Raw genomic sequence first — 21,265 nt, forward strand, 5'->3', positions numbered from 1 at the left:
CTCGCAAAGCTTGCCTTTGAGTGACTTGATGGAATCCAATAAAATTGTTCATCCTGCTAACATCCACATCTTTGTTTCCAATCTCTTGCTTCGCCCTGAGGTTTCTATGGCCAAGGATGGCCACAGGTGGCCTGGTTTACATTTGTCAAGCTGCCGTTCAGCTTCCGGCTCTCACTTGATCCAAGGTTTTACTCTTGGCTTTCTATGAAGTCATGAACAGAATGGCCTTTCTATTTTTCTTTCCCATAACTACCTGTGAGAAAGCAACTGAAGCTCCAAGAAGCATGTTGAATTTTGGGTTTTTTTTCCTTTCTTTTCTCCTGTGGTTTGTAGGGTAGGGTAGGGGAGACATTTGGGTATCTGGGAAAGGTTTCCTGATATTTGTTGTTGTTCAGTCACTAAGTCATGTCCAACTCTTTGTGATCCCAGGCACTACAGCATACCAGGCTTCTCTGTCCTCCACTATCTCCGAGTTTGCTCAAAATATATCCATTGAGTCAGTGATGCTATCTAACCATCTCATCCTCTGTAGCCCCCTTCTCCTCCTGCCCTCAGTCTTTCCCAGCATCAGAATCTTTTCCAATGAGTCGGCTCTACGCATCAGGTAGCCAATGTATTGGAGCTTCAGCTTCAGCATCAGTCCTTCCAATGAATATTCAGGGTGATTTCCTTTAGGATTGACTGGTTTGATCTCCTTGCAGTCCAAGGGACTCTCAAGAGTCTTCTCCAGCACCACAGTTTGAAAGCATCAGTTCTTCGGCGCTCAGCCTCCTGTATGGTCCAGCTCTCACATCCACACATGACTACTGGAAAAACCATAGCTGTGACTATACGGACCCTGGTCGGCAATGTGATGTCTCCTTTTTTAATACGCTGTCTAGGTTTGTCATAGCTTTCCTAGAGACCAAGTGTCTTTTAAATTTCATGGCTGCAGTCACTGCCCACAGTGATTTTGGAGCCCAAGAAAATAAAATCTGATACTATTTTCTTGAAAATCCAGTTTTGTAATGCTGTACCAAGCAGCTTGTGTAAAATTTGTGTCATTTCTAGATGTGGGCTTCCTAAGTGTTTGTCCTCCCTGATGGGAAATTGGGCCCAAGGCATCTAGTTATGGGATATAAATGGAGAAGGAGATAGAAGAATATCAGAGTTTATATAAGATTATGTCCTTAACTGCACTTATAAATTGTGTATGATTTATATATTGACATTTACATGCCAAATGAATGCATAGCTAACATTTTTTGAGCACTTAAGCATCAGGCATTTTTCTGAATGCTTTCCATGTAGTAATACATTTAACCCTCCCAGCAACCCTATGAGATAAATATTATTTGCTCCATTTTACTGATGAGAAAACTGAAATTGGCCAAGTTCAAATAACTAGCCCAAGGTCAGACAGCTGACAACGGGTGGAGCCAGGATTTAAACTGTTAGCTGAGCTTCCAAGACCATGCTTTTTACCTACCCTAAACTGTTTCTTGCAGCAGGTATAGGTTGGGAATCTAGGCATAAACAGCATTTAGTGAGGGGCACTATCCAGGTTAGCATCATCCAGTATAAGCATGGGTCTTCCCGGATGGCACTAGTGGTAAAGACCTGCCTGCCAATGCAGGAGACATAAGAGACACAGGTTCCATCCCTAGGTTGGGAAGGTCCCCTGGAGAAGGGCACGGCAACCCACTCCAGTATTCTTGCTGAGAGAATCCCGTGGACAGAGGAGTCTGGTGGTCTGTAGTCTATAGGGTTGCAGAGAGTCAGACACGACTGAAGCGATTTAGCATGCCAGCGTAAGCAGGCAGTAAGTATACAGCAGTTGGAAGAGGTGATGCTGATGATGACAGCTGTCACTTACTGAAGTTCATCAGATGTTGTCGTCAGCTTTTGCCATTTGGTAGTTGGAGACAGAGTCCTTTGTCAGAATCACAACTTGGCTGATTACTGCGTGACCTCAGTCAAGTTACTCGAACTCTCTGATTCTTTTCTATAAAATGGGGACAACCCCAACCACATCACTGGGGAGTAGGTTGTGTGGATTGAATAATAGAGCCTACAAAAAGCATCAAGCACAGAGTAAGTGTTCAATAACATTGGCCATTTGGCCTGTTCTCAGTGGATAAATAATCCAAGATAATTACTTGCATTTCCAAAGAAATTAAATGCAAAACCGTATCCAATTTAGATATATAATTTTCAGTTAGTCATGAGTTCTTCCTTTTCCTGCTAAAAGTCAGGCCTGGCTTTTGTACAAGTCCTGGTTAACTTTTGACCTACAAGTAAACTTCCTTCATTTCCATAACTGGAATTTCTGCCTTCCTCCAGAGGGTCGTGTCAGCTGAACTCACCCAGGCCATATTCAGGTCCTCACTGTGGTGGCTGCAGTGCCCCTCTCCACACTTCCCCTTCCGCTCTCGCTCACTCTGAGTCCTGATGCAACATGTGTGTGTGCCTTGTGAATGACAGGCACTCTGTCCCCCCAGAGGGCTCACTGGGGAGAGTCAGAGGATCTAACTAAAGTCAGAGTCAGAGGTTATAACTGATAGAAGCCGCTGGACACAGTTCCTACAAAGACACTGGCTGTGGTGTGCATATAAGTCAGTGTAAATAGTGTTTAAAAATTGCTAACATGGAGTATATTTGTTTTTTTCCTTTCTGTGGGGAATGTGGAGGGCACCTGCCTGAGCATCCCAGGAAATCTGCAGTGGGACCTTCCAGTCTTTGTGGATGTCATTCACAGCCCTGATTTTAAGCAACAGTCTGGGAGAGATTAAACTGAGGTTTATCTTTGAGTGACCGGAGTTATTTCTGTTTTCGTCAGCTTGGACTCTTGTAATTAATGCTAAGACACTGGCGGGAACAAGGCTTTTATTATAATATGAGGGTGAGGATGGCTTTGACTGACCTTTCTTCTGCTGGAGTTTCAGTGTTTTAGTATGTGCTGCTTGCGCTGGAAAGAATTTATAATCACAGGCTGTCAAAGACAGCCATTGTTTTCACTGCTCTGAACATGTGGGTCAGCCACAAGTGCTTTCAGCTCCCCCAGCGCCAAGAGCTGGCCGAGAGCGAGAGCATGCCTGGATTCTTCTGAAGCATCAGGAAAAGCATTTTGCATATTTTTCACTGCTTTTTTTTTTTTTTAACTTTTTGCCCCAGAAAAGACAGCTCCCTTTCAGAGCAGGAATTTCCCTTCAAGGTAGCAGAAGATGGAGCATACTGCTCCAGGATTTTATGAAACTGATTCTGCTGCAAAAACAAATGCTGTGTGCCTTAGCCAGACAGCATAAACAGAAGCAGTTGGGGCTGGGTCCCGGAACAGACATGCAGTTATGGATCCCGAAAGACGGGTCAAGGTTAAGGTTTTCATTTTTCTTTTCATCTTTTATTGTATTCTTGTGAATCCAAACTTGATCTTTTATTCTTATTTCTCGAAATTTTTTTTTAAACATTGTGGACTACGAGATGCCTGGGGATTTTTTTTTTAATATGTGTGATTTTCTGATTGAGAAAGTTGTAGCAGGGAAGGATTGAAGAATGAAATGTTGACTTGCAGATGATAATCAATGTGATAACTGCTTGCTCTAGCCTTTCCACAGTGATTCTATATGCAGGATTTTTTGGAGACTGCTGGGGACTGATTTTCCTGATATCCATAGGCTCTATGTCTGTTGCTGTAATGTCTGTAATCCTTTTGTTTTCTTCTTGAACAGGAGACTGATGACATTGAGAGCCCTAAACGTAGTATTCGAGACAGTGGCTACATCGACTGCTGGGACTCCGAGCGCAGCGACTCCCTCTCTCCCCCTCGACACGGCAGAGATGATTCCTTCGACAGCCTGGATTCCTTTGGCTCCCGTTCCCGGCAGACTCCTTCGCCAGATGTAGTCCTCAGGGGAAGCAGTGATGGTAGGTTGGAGCCTTAATAAACTGCACTTCTTAGAATCAAACACTAACAAAAGCTGCCTTGTTCCCAGCCGAGAGATTGGCACTGGGAAGGCGGACTCCATACTTACCTTGCGGAAACTCTAAACTGGTAGGAAAAAAAAATCTCTTAATGTTGTTTTTTGGTGGTCCTTAGAATTTGGTTTGCCTTTGCCAGCAGTTGGTTTGAACATTGCCTCAGTGAGCATATCTTCTGTTGGAAAATGTGTTACATCATTCCTCCCTGGGTCTCAGTGAATCAAGACGCTGTACAGACCATTAGCTCATAAAGTGTGCTGGAGATTTATATGTTTCAGGTACGAGGAAGGGAAATGCTTGAGTGAGTACCACACTGTACAAGTGAAAATGGATCAACTTCCAGCAAACTGGAAACACACTGCACACACTTACGACAGCTCTGAAGCTTGGGACTGTGAAACTTTAATTGGCATGGTTTTGCCAATATTAGATGCTTATACCTGACCGTTGACTAGAGCGATGCAGGTGGTCCTTCATGTATTGAACACAACCCAGACTGCTTGTTTCTTCAGAGGCTGGGTTTCATTTAAATCTCCTGGATTTTATATCACCTGAAAGGAATGATCATTTTTCTTTACAAAAATGTATGGTCATGCAACCTGATGTAAATTTAATGCATATTTTTTCAGAAGCTGTTTACCTTACTGATCTTGTGCCTTTGTGCTTTTATTAATAAGAAGGGAAGATAGCTTGGCTCTGCATGTATAAACTTGGAGAAAGACTCTCAGGGAATTCTTTTATTTGTGTCTATTTCTTTTTACTAGAAAAAGAAATAATTAGCTTCTGATTGAAGCTAATATTTCTAGAGACTTTAAGTCTTCTGTCTGAGATGAAAATTTTATTTTATAGCTAAAAGACCCCTTCCAGTTATAAAATTCTATGTCACCAAAGTACTTGGGTATTTAATATGCCCAGGTCCTGAGTTCATTACTCGACCTCTGGTATCTCATTTAATGCTTAGCACAGATTATGAGATACCCAGTATGTGAGTTAGTTCTCTCACAGGGCTATGAAACACTCCTTAGCCATATTTTACAGATGAATCTTAGGTTAAGAAACCATCCTAACATTGTAAGTGCCCCCAGTCACTGTAAGTAGCGTGACAATGTTAGCCTCGAGAAGTGTGAGTCCAAAGCTTATACCCTAAAGCTTAATTTACTCACACATCTTTCTGTTTGCTTAATAGATTTTTCAGATTCTAGCATGACTGAACTAATGCTTTTGTTTAGTACTTAAACTTGCCAGCAAATAGATTAGCCTCAGGGCCATATCGTATGTGACTCCTAAAGAATTCCATGGTGCATTGTGAACTGGTTGAAAAACATTTCTACAATTTTACATGACATCGTAAGTCCCACCCACAGTATTAGAAGTTACAATACCAACTGCATGATCTAATTGAACTTTAACATAACTGAAAGGGAGATTTACTTTTATGAAACATATCATAACTAAACTATTGCATTCATATTATTTTGATTGTTTTAAAGAATTATCATTGTCTCATCCTGGTTTCTAATAACTGGTAATGTGGATCCTTTATTTATTCTGTCACCAGCTTTGAGGGATTCAGAGCTTATAATGGGCCACATCTTGAAGGGATTTGAGATGGTAACTACTAATATTGTACTAATATGTGCTGAGGCATAATTTCATTTGCAACAATTAAGATTGATAAGCCAGAGTCTTTTCATAAGTTTTTCCCATGTAGAGAAAAACATGAAATTGAGCTTCACAAAACACCATCCGTGAAAGAGCATCTTAACACACAGATTTCACCAATCAGCCTGATACCTTCAGGCTCATATTCTTGTAAACTAATCAAGACCTAATGAGGTTTTAAAGAAAAACAACACTTTTTATCTGCCTTTAAAACTGTGGTATAATTTTATCCAAATTGATGTTGTATTTCATTAGAGTTTATGGTATATTTTTTAAGTGATGTAATCAAGAAGATTGCTAGTGCTAATAAACACTTTCAAATTTAGAAGAACTTTTTTTTTTTAATTCTTGAAAATTTACTTCCTAGGACTCATAATCAACTAAGGAAAGTCTTACCATGAAATTTTCCAGCTCCTTATTGGGTTGAGAGAGTTTTCATTTTATTATTACTGAGGCCCACAGACCCATTCAGTAGGGACAGTCAAGAGCCACACACGTAAGAGGTGCTGTGATTCTGTGGGTTGGACGCAAGAGTCACCTGGTAAGGAAGCTGTGGGTCACCAGGGTCAATTCAGCCACTCTGTCTTGCTTGACAGGTACCCAGTTCCTCCCTCGCTTTCACTGACATGCCTTCTGAGGCGAGCTCCACTGAAGAGGAAATACAAAATCTTCTACTCGGGTGCTTTTAAAATTAAGAATATGTTTTATAAACATAATGCATTTTGTTAAATGAATATTCTTATCTCTTATATAAAAGGTTAAGGGAGAGACATAAGGAATGAGAGAAATTAAAGTACTGGAGGAAGATGAAAAAGCAAAGGGTTGGTGGTATATATGGTAAAGTAAAAGGGAAAGTTAGTCGCTCAGTCATGTCTGACTCTTGGCAGTCCCTGCCTGGCTCCTCTGTCCATGGAATTCTCTAGGCAAGAGTACTGGAGTGGGTTGCCATTTCCTTCTCCATGGGATCGATCATCCCTACCAAGGGATCAAACCCAGGTCTCCTGCATAGCAGGCAGATTCTTTACCAACTGAGCCACTAAGGAAGCCCATATATAGTAAACATAGATTTAAAAAAAGAAAGACTCCTAGTTGTTGGAAGGGAGAGAAATGTAGTCCCAGGAGAAAGGAAGGATCAGACTTTGATAAAAGGATGTCATCATGGTCATGTGCACTGTTGGGCATAGATGGAGAAGCGACCCTAGTACATTTTCATCTTTTCGGGATTAAATCAAAATCTTTTGAAGTCTTGGCCTGAGATAAGAAGAGTTCTAACACTTGGGTGCTTTACATCTCAGGTAATCCTGACAACAACTGATGAGAGCTGTATTATCACCTTATTTCCAGTGAGGACCCTGAGGAACAGAGGGCTTAAATTCCCCAGTCACATGGCAGGGCGATGGTGGAGCTGAAATTAGACCCTGGTCTCCAAGTCCAGAAGGTTACACTGCTTTCAACTAAGTCACGTTGCCTCTGGGCATTTGTAAATTAACTCTTTTTGAAGTGTCTGTTGAAGACATTTATCAAAGAGTAATTGGAGAGAAGGGGAAGGTGATCTGTTTATGTGTTAAACAACCTATTTTGAGACTCTCAGTGTATTATAGGTAATATGTTTTTAGATATAGTACCAAAATAAGTTTCATAGATTATAGGGTTTTAGAACCGAGTGAATAGAGACAGCTCTATTCCGTGCTAGGCCTTCATAGTTGACTGAAGAATCTTTTTATTTCCTTCATTTATTTAGCCAAGTCCAGGTTTTCCCCTCGTCAGGATGCTTTAAGCAGAGGGCATTGTGCCCAAAGTTAGAAAACTGCAATAGTGCAGATGATGATGATGATATCCTTTTATCAAATTCTGATCCTTCCTTTCCCCAAGGCTGTGTTTCTCTCCTTTCAGCAACTGGGGGTCTTTCTTGGGCTGGAATCTGGAGAACAGAAATTGGAGTCTTGAGCTGTTACTTACCAGCCTTGAAAAAGGGGCTCTTTGGGTCTCTTTGAGCCTCTGTTTTCACCTCTGTATCATGGGGAAAATATCAAATAGGGAAACAAGTCCAAGTGCTTGGCAAGGTAAGGTGGTGTTAGTGTTTGGTATAAAGCAATTCACCGAGGGCCCTAAGTATTTTATCATGATACTGAGACAGATATACGTGATAAAAGACTTGGGGTGAGAAGGGAACTAAGTTAGGTATCAAAAACCAACAAGTCATGAAATGGTCAAAACTCCAGAAGGGAGGCTAAAAGCCAGTGACATGAATAATTCATAAATGGAACATTTCATCTGCAACAATGAACAACTTGTTTATGGTCAATGCTTTTAACTTTTACCGTTGTTTAAAAGCCGTTAAATCATTTAATCTCCAGGGCAAGTTATTTCATTCCTATTTTTACAGAAGAGGATGAGCAGGTGTATTAGAGACAAGCCTGGGAGCCCACAGCTCATCAGTGACAGATCCAAAGCTATTGTAGCATCAAGAGTAGTCAGTGTTTGTTAAGCACTTAGGAGCAGTAGTTTCACACGTATCTGATCCTCCCAACAGTGCTACAAAGTAGGTGATACTATTATCCTCACTATATTATAGACTGGAAAACTGAGGCTTGGAGTGGTGCAGTGACCAAGGCCAAAATAACATAGCTAGTGAGTGGCAGAGCTCAGTACGAAGTGGATCTGACTTAACCACCTGCGCTCCCCACTTCGCTAGGCTGCCACATCTCTCGACCTTCGGTTGAAGGTTCTTTTCACAGATGTAAAGAGGTCAATTTCTGTTTGCTGTCAGTGGAGTTGGACCTTTTTATACGGCACTCATTAAGAGTTTTCAACCAGCGTTCAGATGGTGGCTGCCTGTCACAGTAGGGCGTGTTTTAATGACGGTTTCAGTCTAATGGATGTTAGAAATCTGATGAGACGAGACTCAGGAAGCAAGGATACAGCATAATTTAGATACTGCCCAGTGAAAGACTGATGTTGGTAATGTTGAATTCCTTTGTGTTGTATAGAATGCTTTTTAAGCTAGACCAATACATTGACTTGTGTGATCGTTTGAGTATATCCACTGTGTGCACAAACCGTGTGATAAGTACTGTGAAGGGTACCAAGTCCTGTTCTCAAAATATAAAATAGAAAGTATAAAGTGCCAGAAGAAAAACAGATCATCGGGCCATAGTGTTCACAGGAAAAAACTGCCTCCAGCTCTGGGTACCAGAAAGGGCTCTGATATAGAGGAATATGCATTTCTTATAACTCAAGCCATTTCCTAGAAGGCAAACTCTTGGTATAATCCATACTGATCATTTTTCTGAATTCCTATAGTTCTTATATGTTTGTGCTCCTTGATTATAACTAATATTCTCCAGGTGTTTCATGAATTGGTTAAAGATACCTCAAAGACAAAGGATTATAAATCTTTTATAATTCTTATTTGTCAGAATATCTAGTGCAGAGTAAGACGTGCAACAACAGGTGCTGTGTAAAAACTCCATAAATTTATTTTTTCTTCTGAGACTTGCAGAACCTGAGCAGGCATATAGTCCTATTGCAAATGTGTTGTTAATTGTAACTCTCAGACACAGCTAAGCTTACTTTTTTTTTTTTAATTTTGACTTTTTTTCTTTCCTGATTAGAATTGAGAGCTTTTTCCAGAGTGGGCTAACTTCGACTGATACTCTAGATTTGTTTAACCACATCCCCCATACCGTATACTTGCCATTTGGAATTTTATTGCTAGCCCGGCACACTCTCTCAGCCCCCGTCCTCTCTCCCCAGGGAGGGGGAGCGACTCTGAATCCGACCTGCCCCATCGGAAGCTGCCTGATGTGAAGAAGGATGACATGTCTGCGAGGCGGACGTCCCACGGTGAGCCGAAATCAGCAGTGCCTTTTAACCAGTACCTCCCCAACAAGAGCAACCAGACAGCCTACGTCCCCGCACCTCTGAGAAAGAAGAAGGCGGAGCGAGAGGAATATCGGAAGAGCTGGAGTACCGCCACCTCCCCCCTGGGTGGGGAGAGGCCCTTCAGGTAAGACCTGGGCTGTGCTGCTCCTGTCCTGGCTTGTGATAATAGGAACTACGGGCCCCTGGATATGAATGAGCCCCAAGAGCCACTGTAGACCATTGATGTGAGATTACAGATGGAGGTGGGAAGAACAGACCTTCAGAGACAGATTGTCACAATAGGATAGAAGCTTCATGAAGGCACCTACAACTGTGCCTGGCACACAGTAGGTATTCAACCAACACTGGGCTAATGAGTAGATTTTTGAAACCAGCTCTGTCATGAGGACATTGAGAACAGATCTGTCGTCCATATCCTTCTCGGGAAACTGTCTGACTCCCAGTCCTGTTAGATCAGGTATAATAAGACCTTTTATCTACACCAAAGTTTATCTGGACATAAGCGCAAGCATTATATAAGGGATGCATGAACATGCTTGAGTCATAGGTAGAAACAAACAGTCATAATGAAATGGAAGAAGCATTGGACTTCTCATCTCTTTAGGGAAGCAAGATTTCCCCTAATCTCTGATTATGTTTTTGTACTTCTTCATTCATTTATTCAGTACGAATATATTTATTGAGCATCTACCATGTGCTAGGTAGTAGATCTTTTAGGCTTTGGGGACCCAATAGAAGGTAAGATAGAGTCTTTGCCTTCAAGAACTTTACAGTCTAATAAAAGAAACTTATAGTCTGGTCTAATCCTTTTAGCAAAACCATCCTGATCATTGCTTGGTTATTTCTTATAGTCTACCTTTATTATCTATGATTTTCCATTGAGTAAACATTTTATTAAAAGTTGTAGTTATTGAACAAAACATGAATTTTGCCTTTCTGGCAGAAAAGGTTTTTGCCTATCAGGTTTGAAATAGCTTTCAATCAGTATAGAGATTATGATGCGTTGTATTAATTAACAAATGGCTACATTTAATTTTCTTCACATTACCAGAATAGTATTGCATACTATGATTTTTTTTTCAAGTGGAAGTAATATCGGAATGACCAGGAGCTGATCTATGATCTGCTCCCCAGCCTAGTGTGTTAGTTTGGTCAATTATGTTGTCCAACTCACTAGCTATCCTGAAACAATAGAGGAAGAGGAAGGTGAAGTGGGGTCTCATTGTGAAGAGGACCCCGTCAGCCAAATGGACACCAGTGGGAAGCCTCCTGATGGTGGGTCAGAACTACCCACCAGTTGTGGGAAGGAGCAGCCTCCTCCAGAGGGGGCTGTGGTGGCACCAGCTCCCAAGTCTGAAGAGAAAGCTGCTGCTGAAATGCAAAAGCGCAGAAGGCTGGAGCAAGCCGGAATCAAGGTCATGCCCGCAGCACAGCGCTTTGCCAGGTTAGCTGTGCAGGCCAAAGACTGGCCTGGCTGGCTTTGTGCATGCCCGGGGCTTTGGAATCTGTCTGATGTGGTGGAGTTTCCATCTTGTTTTCCCACTTCCTGCTTTACCCGTTGCATCATTATTTCCTACTTGGAGCAAATAGAAATAGCTAATCATCTTTGCCTTCAGGCCTGTCTCTGCTGAATTTTTGGTTATTTTAAATGGAGGTAAAGAGTGAGCTTCATGCTGCTTGAGTAGACCTTGTTCTGGTCAAGTATGTGTGGTCAGTCACTTGTGGGCTACAGGATATATCTGGCAATAACATCTTATTTTTCAATTGTTTATGGCTTGTTAATTTTCACACTACTCCTAAATGGCTCTTATCTTCCTTTACACATCACTAGAAAATAGTTCCTTTGGCATGGGAAGCACTGTCTTTAGGAAGAGTGGCTGGCTGACAAAAATCTGCTTACTTTCTTTGTCCCAAGGGAGTAGTAAGTACAATTAGGTTTATTTGACTCATTTCTAAAACTTGTTGATTCAAAAACGAAGGATGGAGTAATTACTTCTCTTAATTGTAACAAAGGCACTGGTATACAGTCCTGGTGGCCTTGAGTTACATGAGAGATGGAGACCTTCAGCAGCTGAAGTCACAGAGAAGTATAGTTGTACAGTTTCACGTGGTGTTTGCAGAAGCTGATTAATTTTTGTCATGTAATAGCCACGAAGATCCTAACAAATGATAGTGAGACCAAAATTTATTGGACAAATTGTAACTCATAACAGTTTGATAATTGAAATTCCTTTGCCACTTGCTCTTTCATTGAATCCTGAAAGGTAGGTGATATGCCCATTTTTTTCAAGCAGAATAAACTGAGGATCAGTGAAAGTAAGTTACTTAACCGCCTCTGAGCCAGTTACTGCTGACCTGGAGGCCACTTTCAGATGTTCTCTGACCACCGCATCCCCGCTGCCTCCCACACATTTGACGGAACGTTTTCTATCCCTCTGTACAACTCCGTGTGTGGTTATGCTGTGGTCTAGATCTTCACTGAAAATTCCAGAACTGGCTTATATGGATTTAATCTTAGAGTAGCTTTGTATTGATAAAACACCAAGGATATAATTCTTCCTGTCTGTGGTATCCCACAGATAAACATGTCTGTCCTAAATGTGTATGTGCTTCTAGAAAACTCTGACATAAAACTGTGCTTGTGCTACAAGAAACTCTCGGGGTTTCTAAAATTATAAAGGGTAATGTCATAACATCTTAGAAATAAATCCAGTGGGAGAGGGAGAGGGTGGGAAGATTTGGGAGAATGGCAATGAAACATGTAAAATATCATGTAGGAAACGAGTTGCCAGTCCAGGTTCGATGCATGATGCTGGATGCTTGGGGCTGGTCCACTGGGACGGCCCAGAGGGATGGTATGGGGAGGGAGGAGGGAGGAGGGTTCGGGATGGGGAACACATGTATACCTGTGGCGGATTCATTTTGATATTTGGCAAAACTAATACAATTATGTAAAGTTTAAAAATAAAATAAAATTAGAGAAAAAAAAATTAAAAAAAAAAAAAGAAAGAAATCCAGATATTCTTTAAATTGCAATTCAGAGACCTTTTGAGACACATGCTGTTTCAGCATCATTTGAGCATCTATGTATATCAAAGACCAGGCTAGGTGCTGAGAATATCGAAATGGAGTATATCCTTTTACCGGTTTTCAGCTTTTCCTGCTTCTGTCTTCAAGCCTGGGGCACTGTGGAAATAAGTAATAAGTGATACAGATAAGAGAGTGGATTTATTAAAAAAAAAAAAAACACGCTTTAATCTTAATTTCCTTGACACACATACCTTCATTTTTATTACATCTGCGAAGTCTGCAACTAAACGTTACCAAAGACACCATCATCTTTTTTTATTATTTTTCTTGTTATTTTCAAAAATTGCCAATGTTTGAGTTTTAAAATCTCGTTTTTAAAAAAATCAAATTTTTTCCATGATTACTAATGCTATTGACTATTATAGCATGTGTATTGGCTACTCAGGTTGTTTTTTTTCCGATAAAGTCCCTCATATCTTCTGTCATTTACTTTTGTGCTTTAAAAAAAAATGTTTTATTGGGGTAAGAACACTTGGTATGAGACCTACACTCTGAACAAATCTTTAACTGCCCAATACAGAGTTGTTAACTATAGGTACAATGTTGTACACCAGATTCCCAGAATGTATTCAGCTTGCTTAACTGAAACTTTATGCCTATTGATTAGCAATCCCTATTTCACCCTCCCTCCATCCCTCGTGACCACCGTGCCATTCTTTGATTCTCTGTATTTGACCATTTTAACTACTTCATGTAAGTGGAATCATGCCATTTTTTTCTTTTTATGACTGGCTTATTTCACTTAATGTCCTTGAAGTTCATGCATGTTGTCACATATTACAAAATTTAATTCTTGTTTAAGGCTTAATAATATTCCATTGTATGCATGTACACAGCCTTGTTCATCCCACATCTTGCATATTATGAATAATGATGTGGGAGTGCTAAGATCCCTTTGGGAGTCCTGGTTTGAGTTCTTTTGCATATATACACAGAAATGAGATTGCTAGATCTAGTTCTATTTTCACATTTTGAGGAGCCTCCCCATGTCATCTTTGTTGTTACAGTTGTTGTTCAGTCGCTGGGGCATGTCCAACTCTTTGAGGTCCCATGGACATGTCATCTTTAGAGTATCCAAAAGAGCAAGGGGAGACAAGTAGGCAGAGACTGGAAGAGAACTCGGCACACCCTGGAATCGTGGTGACGTGGAGAAGAGAAGAGAGTGGGCAAAGGCTGGGGAGTCCACGAGTGTCCCATGCCTCTTCAGTAACTGGAAGTTTATTTTCTGATAAAACAGTGCAGTCTTTTATGACAGCTCCCATCCTGTGCACAGACCTAGAATCGTAGTTAGTCTATAACCATGAATTCTAAAATTGAAGAAGAATAGTATATTTGTGTTGTAATATTTGCTCCTGTCCATGTTCCTGGGATCTGGCATAATTTTTCCATATTTTATCCAAGTTAGCTCTATTAAGCAGAAATTTGCAGGTCAGTTAATGTCTGCAGATGTCAGTTAATGTCATACTTTAGAGCTACTGACTTAGCATTTAAAATGGAGTTCAGGAAAATCATGCATATTCCCAGAGAATGTTCCCAATAGCAACACAACACAGCTGCTCCAAACACCCAGAATTCATTTGTTAGATAGATTTTTCAGCTGCTAGCTCTCTCATAAAAGTTTTATATATACCATGCCACCAGCCTGCCCTGTCTGTGTCTTTGTCACTTACTTTTTGCAGCCCACAACAGAGTCAACGGCCATCCTAAATTTATCCACATTTTGGATCCTGCTTTTAATGTGGCAGAAAGTAGCTTAACTGGAATGAAATGCATATCATGAAGAAGGAAAGGATTCTTGGTGTCTGGAAAATAAGACTATGAAACATTTCAATATGCTGATGTCTCTTAAGGCATTTTAACTTCAGTCTCCTGTCTTTGCAATCCAAATGCATTCTGGCCACCACATCTTGGAACCCAACAAGAGGCAGCAGATACTTCTTGTGCCTATTTCTGAGCTGAGAAAGTCTGTGTTTGCAGAGCTGGGGAGAGAATGAGGTACAGGCAAAGAAGGAGACATGTAGGTGAGAAGAAGGCCTGACTTTTATAGGCCAGTTTTTGGTTGTTGTGTCACAAGTATTCTCAAACACCTCCTTGAATTATTTTTAATACCGTATAAAAATGAGCAAAAGTGCATGAGTTTTCTAGTCGAGAAGTCCCAGGCTTCCTGTCAAAGAATATGTTAGGAGGTATCTTAGCACCATGGGACAGAGTAGGTCTTTCTTATTAAATATGTCTGCCATTGAAGTCAGAAATGCATAAACTACTTTTCCTTCCATGTTTATGATTTTAGTTTATGATGTAGTTAGCTTAATTACCCCCCAAATATGAGACTCTGCCAGAGAAGCTGAGATTTCTGTGTTTAAGAGGATAAAATAAGAACTAAGATTCACTTCCCCTGAATTAAAATGCCATGGAGATTTGAATTCTCCGACTTGGTGTTTCCCATTGGAGAAGTAAACTTGTTTTTGAACTGAATTATAGGTTTCACGTGATTGGACTTCTTTTCTAATTGTTTTCATATGTTTCAGCACTCAGTCTTTTCTACTCGTCTGTGGATCTTCTCAGGCACATAGTAATTAATCACAGAGAGGGGGAAAAGCCCTCCAAGGAACAATAGACATTTTAGAAGTCTTCGGAGGAAGAGCAGATGCAGCTAAGTGCCAGACACGTATTCCTCCTTACCAGATGCCTGTGTGTCACTGAACAGATTCCGGGGGATCAGGGACCAGGCAGACACAGGATGTGTGTGAACCTCTGTGACTCTGGATGTAACTGCCCTGGTTGGGCACTGCGTTAACCAGGGAGGTCTCTGGTATTGCCTGTGACGTTCCCAGGAGGCCTAACAGGCTTTTCTGGAGAACCCGGTTTCTTTCAATAGAACAAACTGACTGCTAGTCTGAGCTGGTTGTTGTGCACTAAGTAAAAGGGAGTGAAAGAAAATGCCAGCTCTTCCTCAGTTGAAATCATTATCTCACTCACTTTGAAATATATAAGCCTCAGAAGCTTTGAGACAAGGGCTTTTCTTCCCCCTCACCTGCTCAGGGCCCACAGTCTCTCCTACAAAGATAGCCTTACTTGTTTCAGGACAGAGTTGCCAGGTTGGAGGCAAGGCTTGGCATTTCTCATGTCACATTGGACTGTATTTCTCCTAAGTAAAGCAATGAGCTGGGCCCACTGAGGAACCTCTTCATCAACACAACTCATCTATGAATAACTCTGAAAAAATAGTGCCAAACCTCCCCCACAAATATCAAGCCAGATAGCCGAAGTCTGCCACTTAAATGTGCTTACTTTACCTACATTCAGATGACCATAACTGGAAACCTCAACATTCCCCTCTGCAAAGTGGTCATCATAATTCCAGTCTTACAGGGTTGTCTTGAATGTTAATGTATCTGGAATATACTAGCTCTTCAGAGCTATTGTAATTATTAAAATACAAAGTAGAGTATACTGAGGGTTTACAATAAGCTGACCTTCAGAAAAGAAGGGCACATTATAAAAAGTCATTTAAATGTTTTGCTAACCAGATACCTGTGAGCATAAGCCTTCATATTTGCCTTATATACATTATTTATTACTTCATAGCCAACAGTGCCAACCCAGAATTTATGTCATTAAATTTTTTCTCTTTCTGAGTCTGCCTTGAAGCTCTGAATTTACAGGATTCAAGCAATTAGCAGAATATCATTATGATCATTTTTCAAGTGGGCAGGGAGTGGCTTTAAGTGGCCAATGATATGGAAAGCTTTATTCACCCCCTCTTTTTAAGCCTGCATATCTAAACTGAGATCATTTGAAATGAGTCCTGCCACACTGGGCATTTAGCCTAAAAAGAAACACCCCAGGGAATTTGTAGCCTAGCTGGATTCATGTGAAGCATAAGGCAGTAGATTCTCCTTGCTCAAACTGGCACGGCTGTTTGCATAAATGCATATGTTTTATCCCATAAAATTCTGCCTGAGTTGGGAGAGATTGAAGCCCAGGACTATGGTCAGAAAATAGAAGGACTGTTGCTTTTGGACTTGAGAGCTTCAAGCTCAGGGTCTGCTCCGGATGAGATGAGATAATGAGTTTGAAAGGGCTTTGTAAACTGTAAAGTGCTGTGCAAGCACTGTAAGGTATGATTAGTTAGCATTCTATTGTCAATCCTGGCTGAGCATTGCCATCTGCAACTAGCAATGCCAATCACAACTCCATTCTGAGCACAACTCACAGGATCCCTTTATTTAGTAACCAAAATACCCTGTCTCCTACTTCCATAGTAATGATAATGCCTTATTTTTTACATGATGCTCCACTTTCAAAACTGTTGCTGGAGATATCTTTTGTTAAATGAATAGTAGAGTGGTTAAGAACAGGACCTGTGGAACCAAACTGCCTGGGTTTGAATTGTAACTTAAGCAATGGCGCTTTGACCTTGGGCAAATTTCTTCTCATAATCTCAGTTTCCCCTCTATAATATGGGGGTGCTAATCCCACTGCCATTACAAGGCTAATATTAGAGTTAAACGAATTAACACTAGAAAGAATTCTAGCGCATGGTGGGTGCTCCATAAGAATGAGCCACTCTCTTTATCATCATCACTGTGCTTTTTGAATAATGAGTTTTCGGAGAGATTGATTCAGTGGCCTCTCATTTCCCACTGACCATTCTTTATGGCCACAGTCAGCCAATGCCAGTTGGTTCTTGCCAGACTTGTTGGCTAGGGAGGCAGGGAAGAGAGTCAACACAGTCCAAGAGGGGCCAGGCAGGAGATGAAGAGCAGGGGTGCTCAAAGGGCAGTATTGCATATATTAAGAAATAAATTTAATTTGCAGCCACATGGATGGACCTAGAGATTATCATACTAAGTGAAGCAAGTCATACAGAGAAAAAGAAATATGTGATATCATATGATATCATGTATATGTGGAATCTAAAAAATGATAACATGAACGCATTTACAAAACAGAAACTCACAGACATAGAAAACAAACTTATAGTTATCAAATAAAAAAGAGAGGGAAGGATAGATTAGGAGTTTGGGATTAATAGATACACATCACTATGTATAAAATAGACAACAAGGACCTACTGTATAGCACAGGGAACGATACTCAGTATAATAATTTTAATGGAAAGGAAGCTTAAAAAGTATATATATTAATATATAAAACATGTATATATATGTATATATATACAATATGTATATATAACTGTATCTCTTTGCTATACACCTGAAGCTAACACAACATTGTAAATCAACTATATTTCAATTAAAAAATTTTTTAAAGAAATAAATTTATTCAAGGAGCATCACCCATCACCTCTAAATTCCATGATTTAAAATTCTATTGAGAACAGTGGTCAGCAGGGAGAAAGAGTTTTCTGGGCATGATTTTGATTTTGATTCTCCAGAAGTCAGGTGGAGTGAGGACCTGCTGTCACCTTAAGCTGACAGCCTCCTCTGCAGCAGACAGTGGGCCACCTGGTCGCCCAGTGGAGACAGTATTTCCTTGCTCTTAGCCAACCTAATTCCTCCTGTCTTTATTTTTGAGTTGACCTGTCCCATGAGCATGAAAAATTTACTGTTAATCCTCTCTCAGAAATTGGATACAAAGTAGGTGAACTTCCTTTAGAAACCAAGATATTGTATTTACTTGTCATCTCTATGAACTGAAAAGATAATCATTTTTAAGTTTTAATATTTTATTATGATTTAGAAGCAAGGCTGATCTTATGAGTAGGGGAAGGAGTTTGTCTGAATATCAGAAAGGCACCATCAACTGTATTCTCACCCTGCCTGCCCCCGACAAAAGCAAAAAGCATAAAAAAGTCCTAATAGTCTACCATTAAACTGCATTTCTCCAAGAATTTAACGTTTGGGGCCTTCAAGATTTCTTTGAAAATGAAAATAGTCCTAAGTAAACATTTTGACAGAATGCCTTAACACAATTCACTTGACATCTAGCATATGACAAAGAAGAGCTGAAAGATGGAGAACAGTGAGGGTAAAAGCCTGAAGAAAGGATTGCTGGTGGGAGAGAGCAGGGCAAGATAAGCTTTTGTGCCTGAGTCCATTCTATGAATGGTCCTGGACTATCCCAGATGTTTCAGTCTAGCGCAACTTTGCAGGAAGATCATCCTTACACATTGCAACCCAGTACACATCCTAGGCGTGCTGCTGCATGGCTGCATTCATTAGCATTCCCCCAGATTAGTTCCTTGGTGGCTCAAATTTTTGCCCTGTCAGTCAAAATAAATTGAGTACCTATTGGTGCATTACTAATGTGCTAAAGAAAAACATAACAAAAAAATGCCTCTTGGGATTTCCCTAGTGGTCCAGTGGTTAAACTGGGTGCTTCCAATGCAGGGGGTGTGGATTTGACCCCTGGTCAGGGAACTAAGATTCCACATGCTGTGCAGTGCAGCCAAAAAGAAAAAAGAAAAATAAAACCAACAACAGCAACCAAAAAAAAAAAACCCACCAAGTCATAAAAATATTTTTTAAATGCTTCTTATTTTTCTCAATTTCATGAAAGAATTTGGATTGTCACTTTCAGAGCCATTTAGGATCCTGTCTTTCTCATGCTGATGGGGCGCTGCAAGTTAAATGAATGCTTAGTATTGCTAGTAGCTGGCTAAATTCCAGCTTTTGAAACCCACCCTAACTCTCTGCAACGCTGGATTAAAGTAGTAAACAGATGTCATCTGGACTAACGATACTGAGAAGACCTTTCACTAACAAGACAGTTGTCTGCCTGACAATGGGGATTTAAAAACTGTTTTGGTCTGATCACATGTGGAGTTCCATTTAATTTTGCTCTATCAGTCAAAAGCAATTAAATGATGAGAAAGAAGCTGTTCGAAATATTATCCTTCGTAAAGAAAACCCTTTCCTGGTCCACCAACACGGCAGAGATTCAGAATCAGAAGATGAAGTTGCATGTCGACTGCCTGATCTTGAGAAAGATGACTTTGCTGCCAGGAGAGCAAGGATGAACCAGACAAAGCCAGTGGTGCCATTGAACCAACTCCTCTATGGGCCTTACCGAAAAAAAGAGGCAGAGAAATCAGATGGCAGCAAACAACACTCAAAGGGAATCTCAGAAAAGAAAACTCTAGAACATAAAAGGTGTGCACTCTGTGTGCGTGTGTATGTGAAAGAGGGAGAGAATATAATTAGGTGAAGGTGATTTGAATTATAGCCCCTACCCTGGCCCCCATTCCTCTAATTCCTGCCTTGATTACATGTAATCAGTAATGGTGGTTTATTTTGAAGTGGAATTCCAGATAGCTGATCTCTTCTAAGTTCACATGGCAGGGAGCAGAATGACCATGTCCAAAACAGGGCTGAATTCACCGAATAAACTTGGAGCCCAAGCATGCAGGTGTGCTATATCCACACCACACATGGGTGCTGGTTCACAGACTGGTATTCTGTGACATGGGGCGGGAACAGCCACCTGTCCAGGCAGCTCCATCCTTCAGCAGGCAGAAATCACAGTTATCCCTTAGCTATGAACCCTTCTATCTCATTAGTGCCTTTCAGATATTGGAAGGGGAAAAAAAGGAGCCTTGCTGTTTCTTCCCTCACAGCAACGTGATCACCTAGACATCTGATGATGGAGACTTCTCATTAAAAAATAGTCCTCAGATATATAACACACTTCTATTCATTCTGTCATGGAAATTATTTTTAAGTGAGTTTCCTTGTCCCAGCTTTTCTTCCATCTTCATAATTAAGGAAAGGAAAATTTAATGAAATGGATTTGACCAGTGATTTTTATCCCAAGAGGGATACAAAATCAGTTCAGCCTGCTAAATTTCCATGGGCAGAGTTCATCATTCTTTTCCTTTATATCAAAATCAAAGTTCACATCGTTATTTAATTGCCATATTTCTGCCTATCACTTAAGAGGTTTATAATCTATTGAACGAAGAATATAAATACTTCAATTGTATTTTACACAATTAAAGTGGTTCTTTGGGCAGAGTATTGAGATCAGTGGAGTTGTTCATGTTTTCCATTGTATTTTAGTATTTTATTTAGGAAGCACCAGATATAAAGATCTGGACATAAACAGGGATTAGAGCATAGAAGACCTGGCACAGTTTTCATAGGACACATTCTAGCTTCAGGAGGCTCTTGGTCTTTGCAGTTCTTGTTGGCATGCCTTGTAACACACCATTCTCAGAGGGCCTTGTGGGAGGGATTTAGTTGCTGCTGGTGGAACAAAAACTTCTAGATAGCTGAGTAGCATCAAGACATATTGATGGGGATCAGCAATTTGAGTTAGGAAAGGGAGTAGCTTTTGTACCTCCCTCTTTTCCCTTCTCCTGCATGCCATTTTAATTCCTGACACTTCCAGCCCCGTGTGTCTGTTGTCACCTGTGTCAGTTTATGGGGACACAGCCCATGATCTCTCTAGAGAGCTTCATAGAACTGCTGAAAAAAAAGAGAGAGCCCCCTGGTGACTTTTTGCTGTGCCCTTCTTTCCCCTTCCCCAAATTGAAAGTGAATAGAAAATTCTGTAACCTTCCTATTTGCATAGACACTGTAAATACACCAACTCATCCAGGTGATTTAGTTTGGAAAAAATGAATAGCCCCATTTATGTACATTTCTAAAAACTTCTATCTCAGGGAACATATTTAGTTAGAAACTGACTTTTAATGCGATGGAAT

General features: G+C 40.6%; 1 protein-coding gene across 27 annotated transcripts in view; it reads left to right on the top strand.

The window, feature by feature from the left end:
* Positions 1-21,265, top strand: part of LIMCH1 (LIM and calponin homology domains 1) — a 351,668-nt gene that overhangs the window by 262,324 nt on the left and 68,079 nt on the right. For 12 of the 27 annotated variants that reach the window (XM_015471597.3, XM_024993560.2, XM_024993558.2 and 9 more), the window contains exons 7-8: positions 3,708-3,903; positions 9,376-9,628. In XM_015471597.3, the coding sequence (XP_015327083.2) occupies positions 3,708-3,903; positions 9,376-9,628 (449 nt within the window). Of the gene's footprint in view, positions 1-3,163; positions 3,351-3,707; positions 3,904-9,375; positions 9,629-10,681; positions 10,949-19,409; positions 19,713-21,265 lie in introns of those variants that run through there. The other 15 variants (XM_015471586.3, XM_015471590.3, XM_024993553.2 and 12 more) reach the window with 4 other exon arrangements.

This window comes from Bos taurus, chromosome 6 (assembly GCF_002263795.3).
Source record: "Bos taurus isolate L1 Dominette 01449 registration number 42190680 breed Hereford chromosome 6, ARS-UCD2.0, whole genome shotgun sequence".
NCBI lineage: Eukaryota > Metazoa > Chordata > Mammalia > Artiodactyla > Bovidae > Bos > Bos taurus.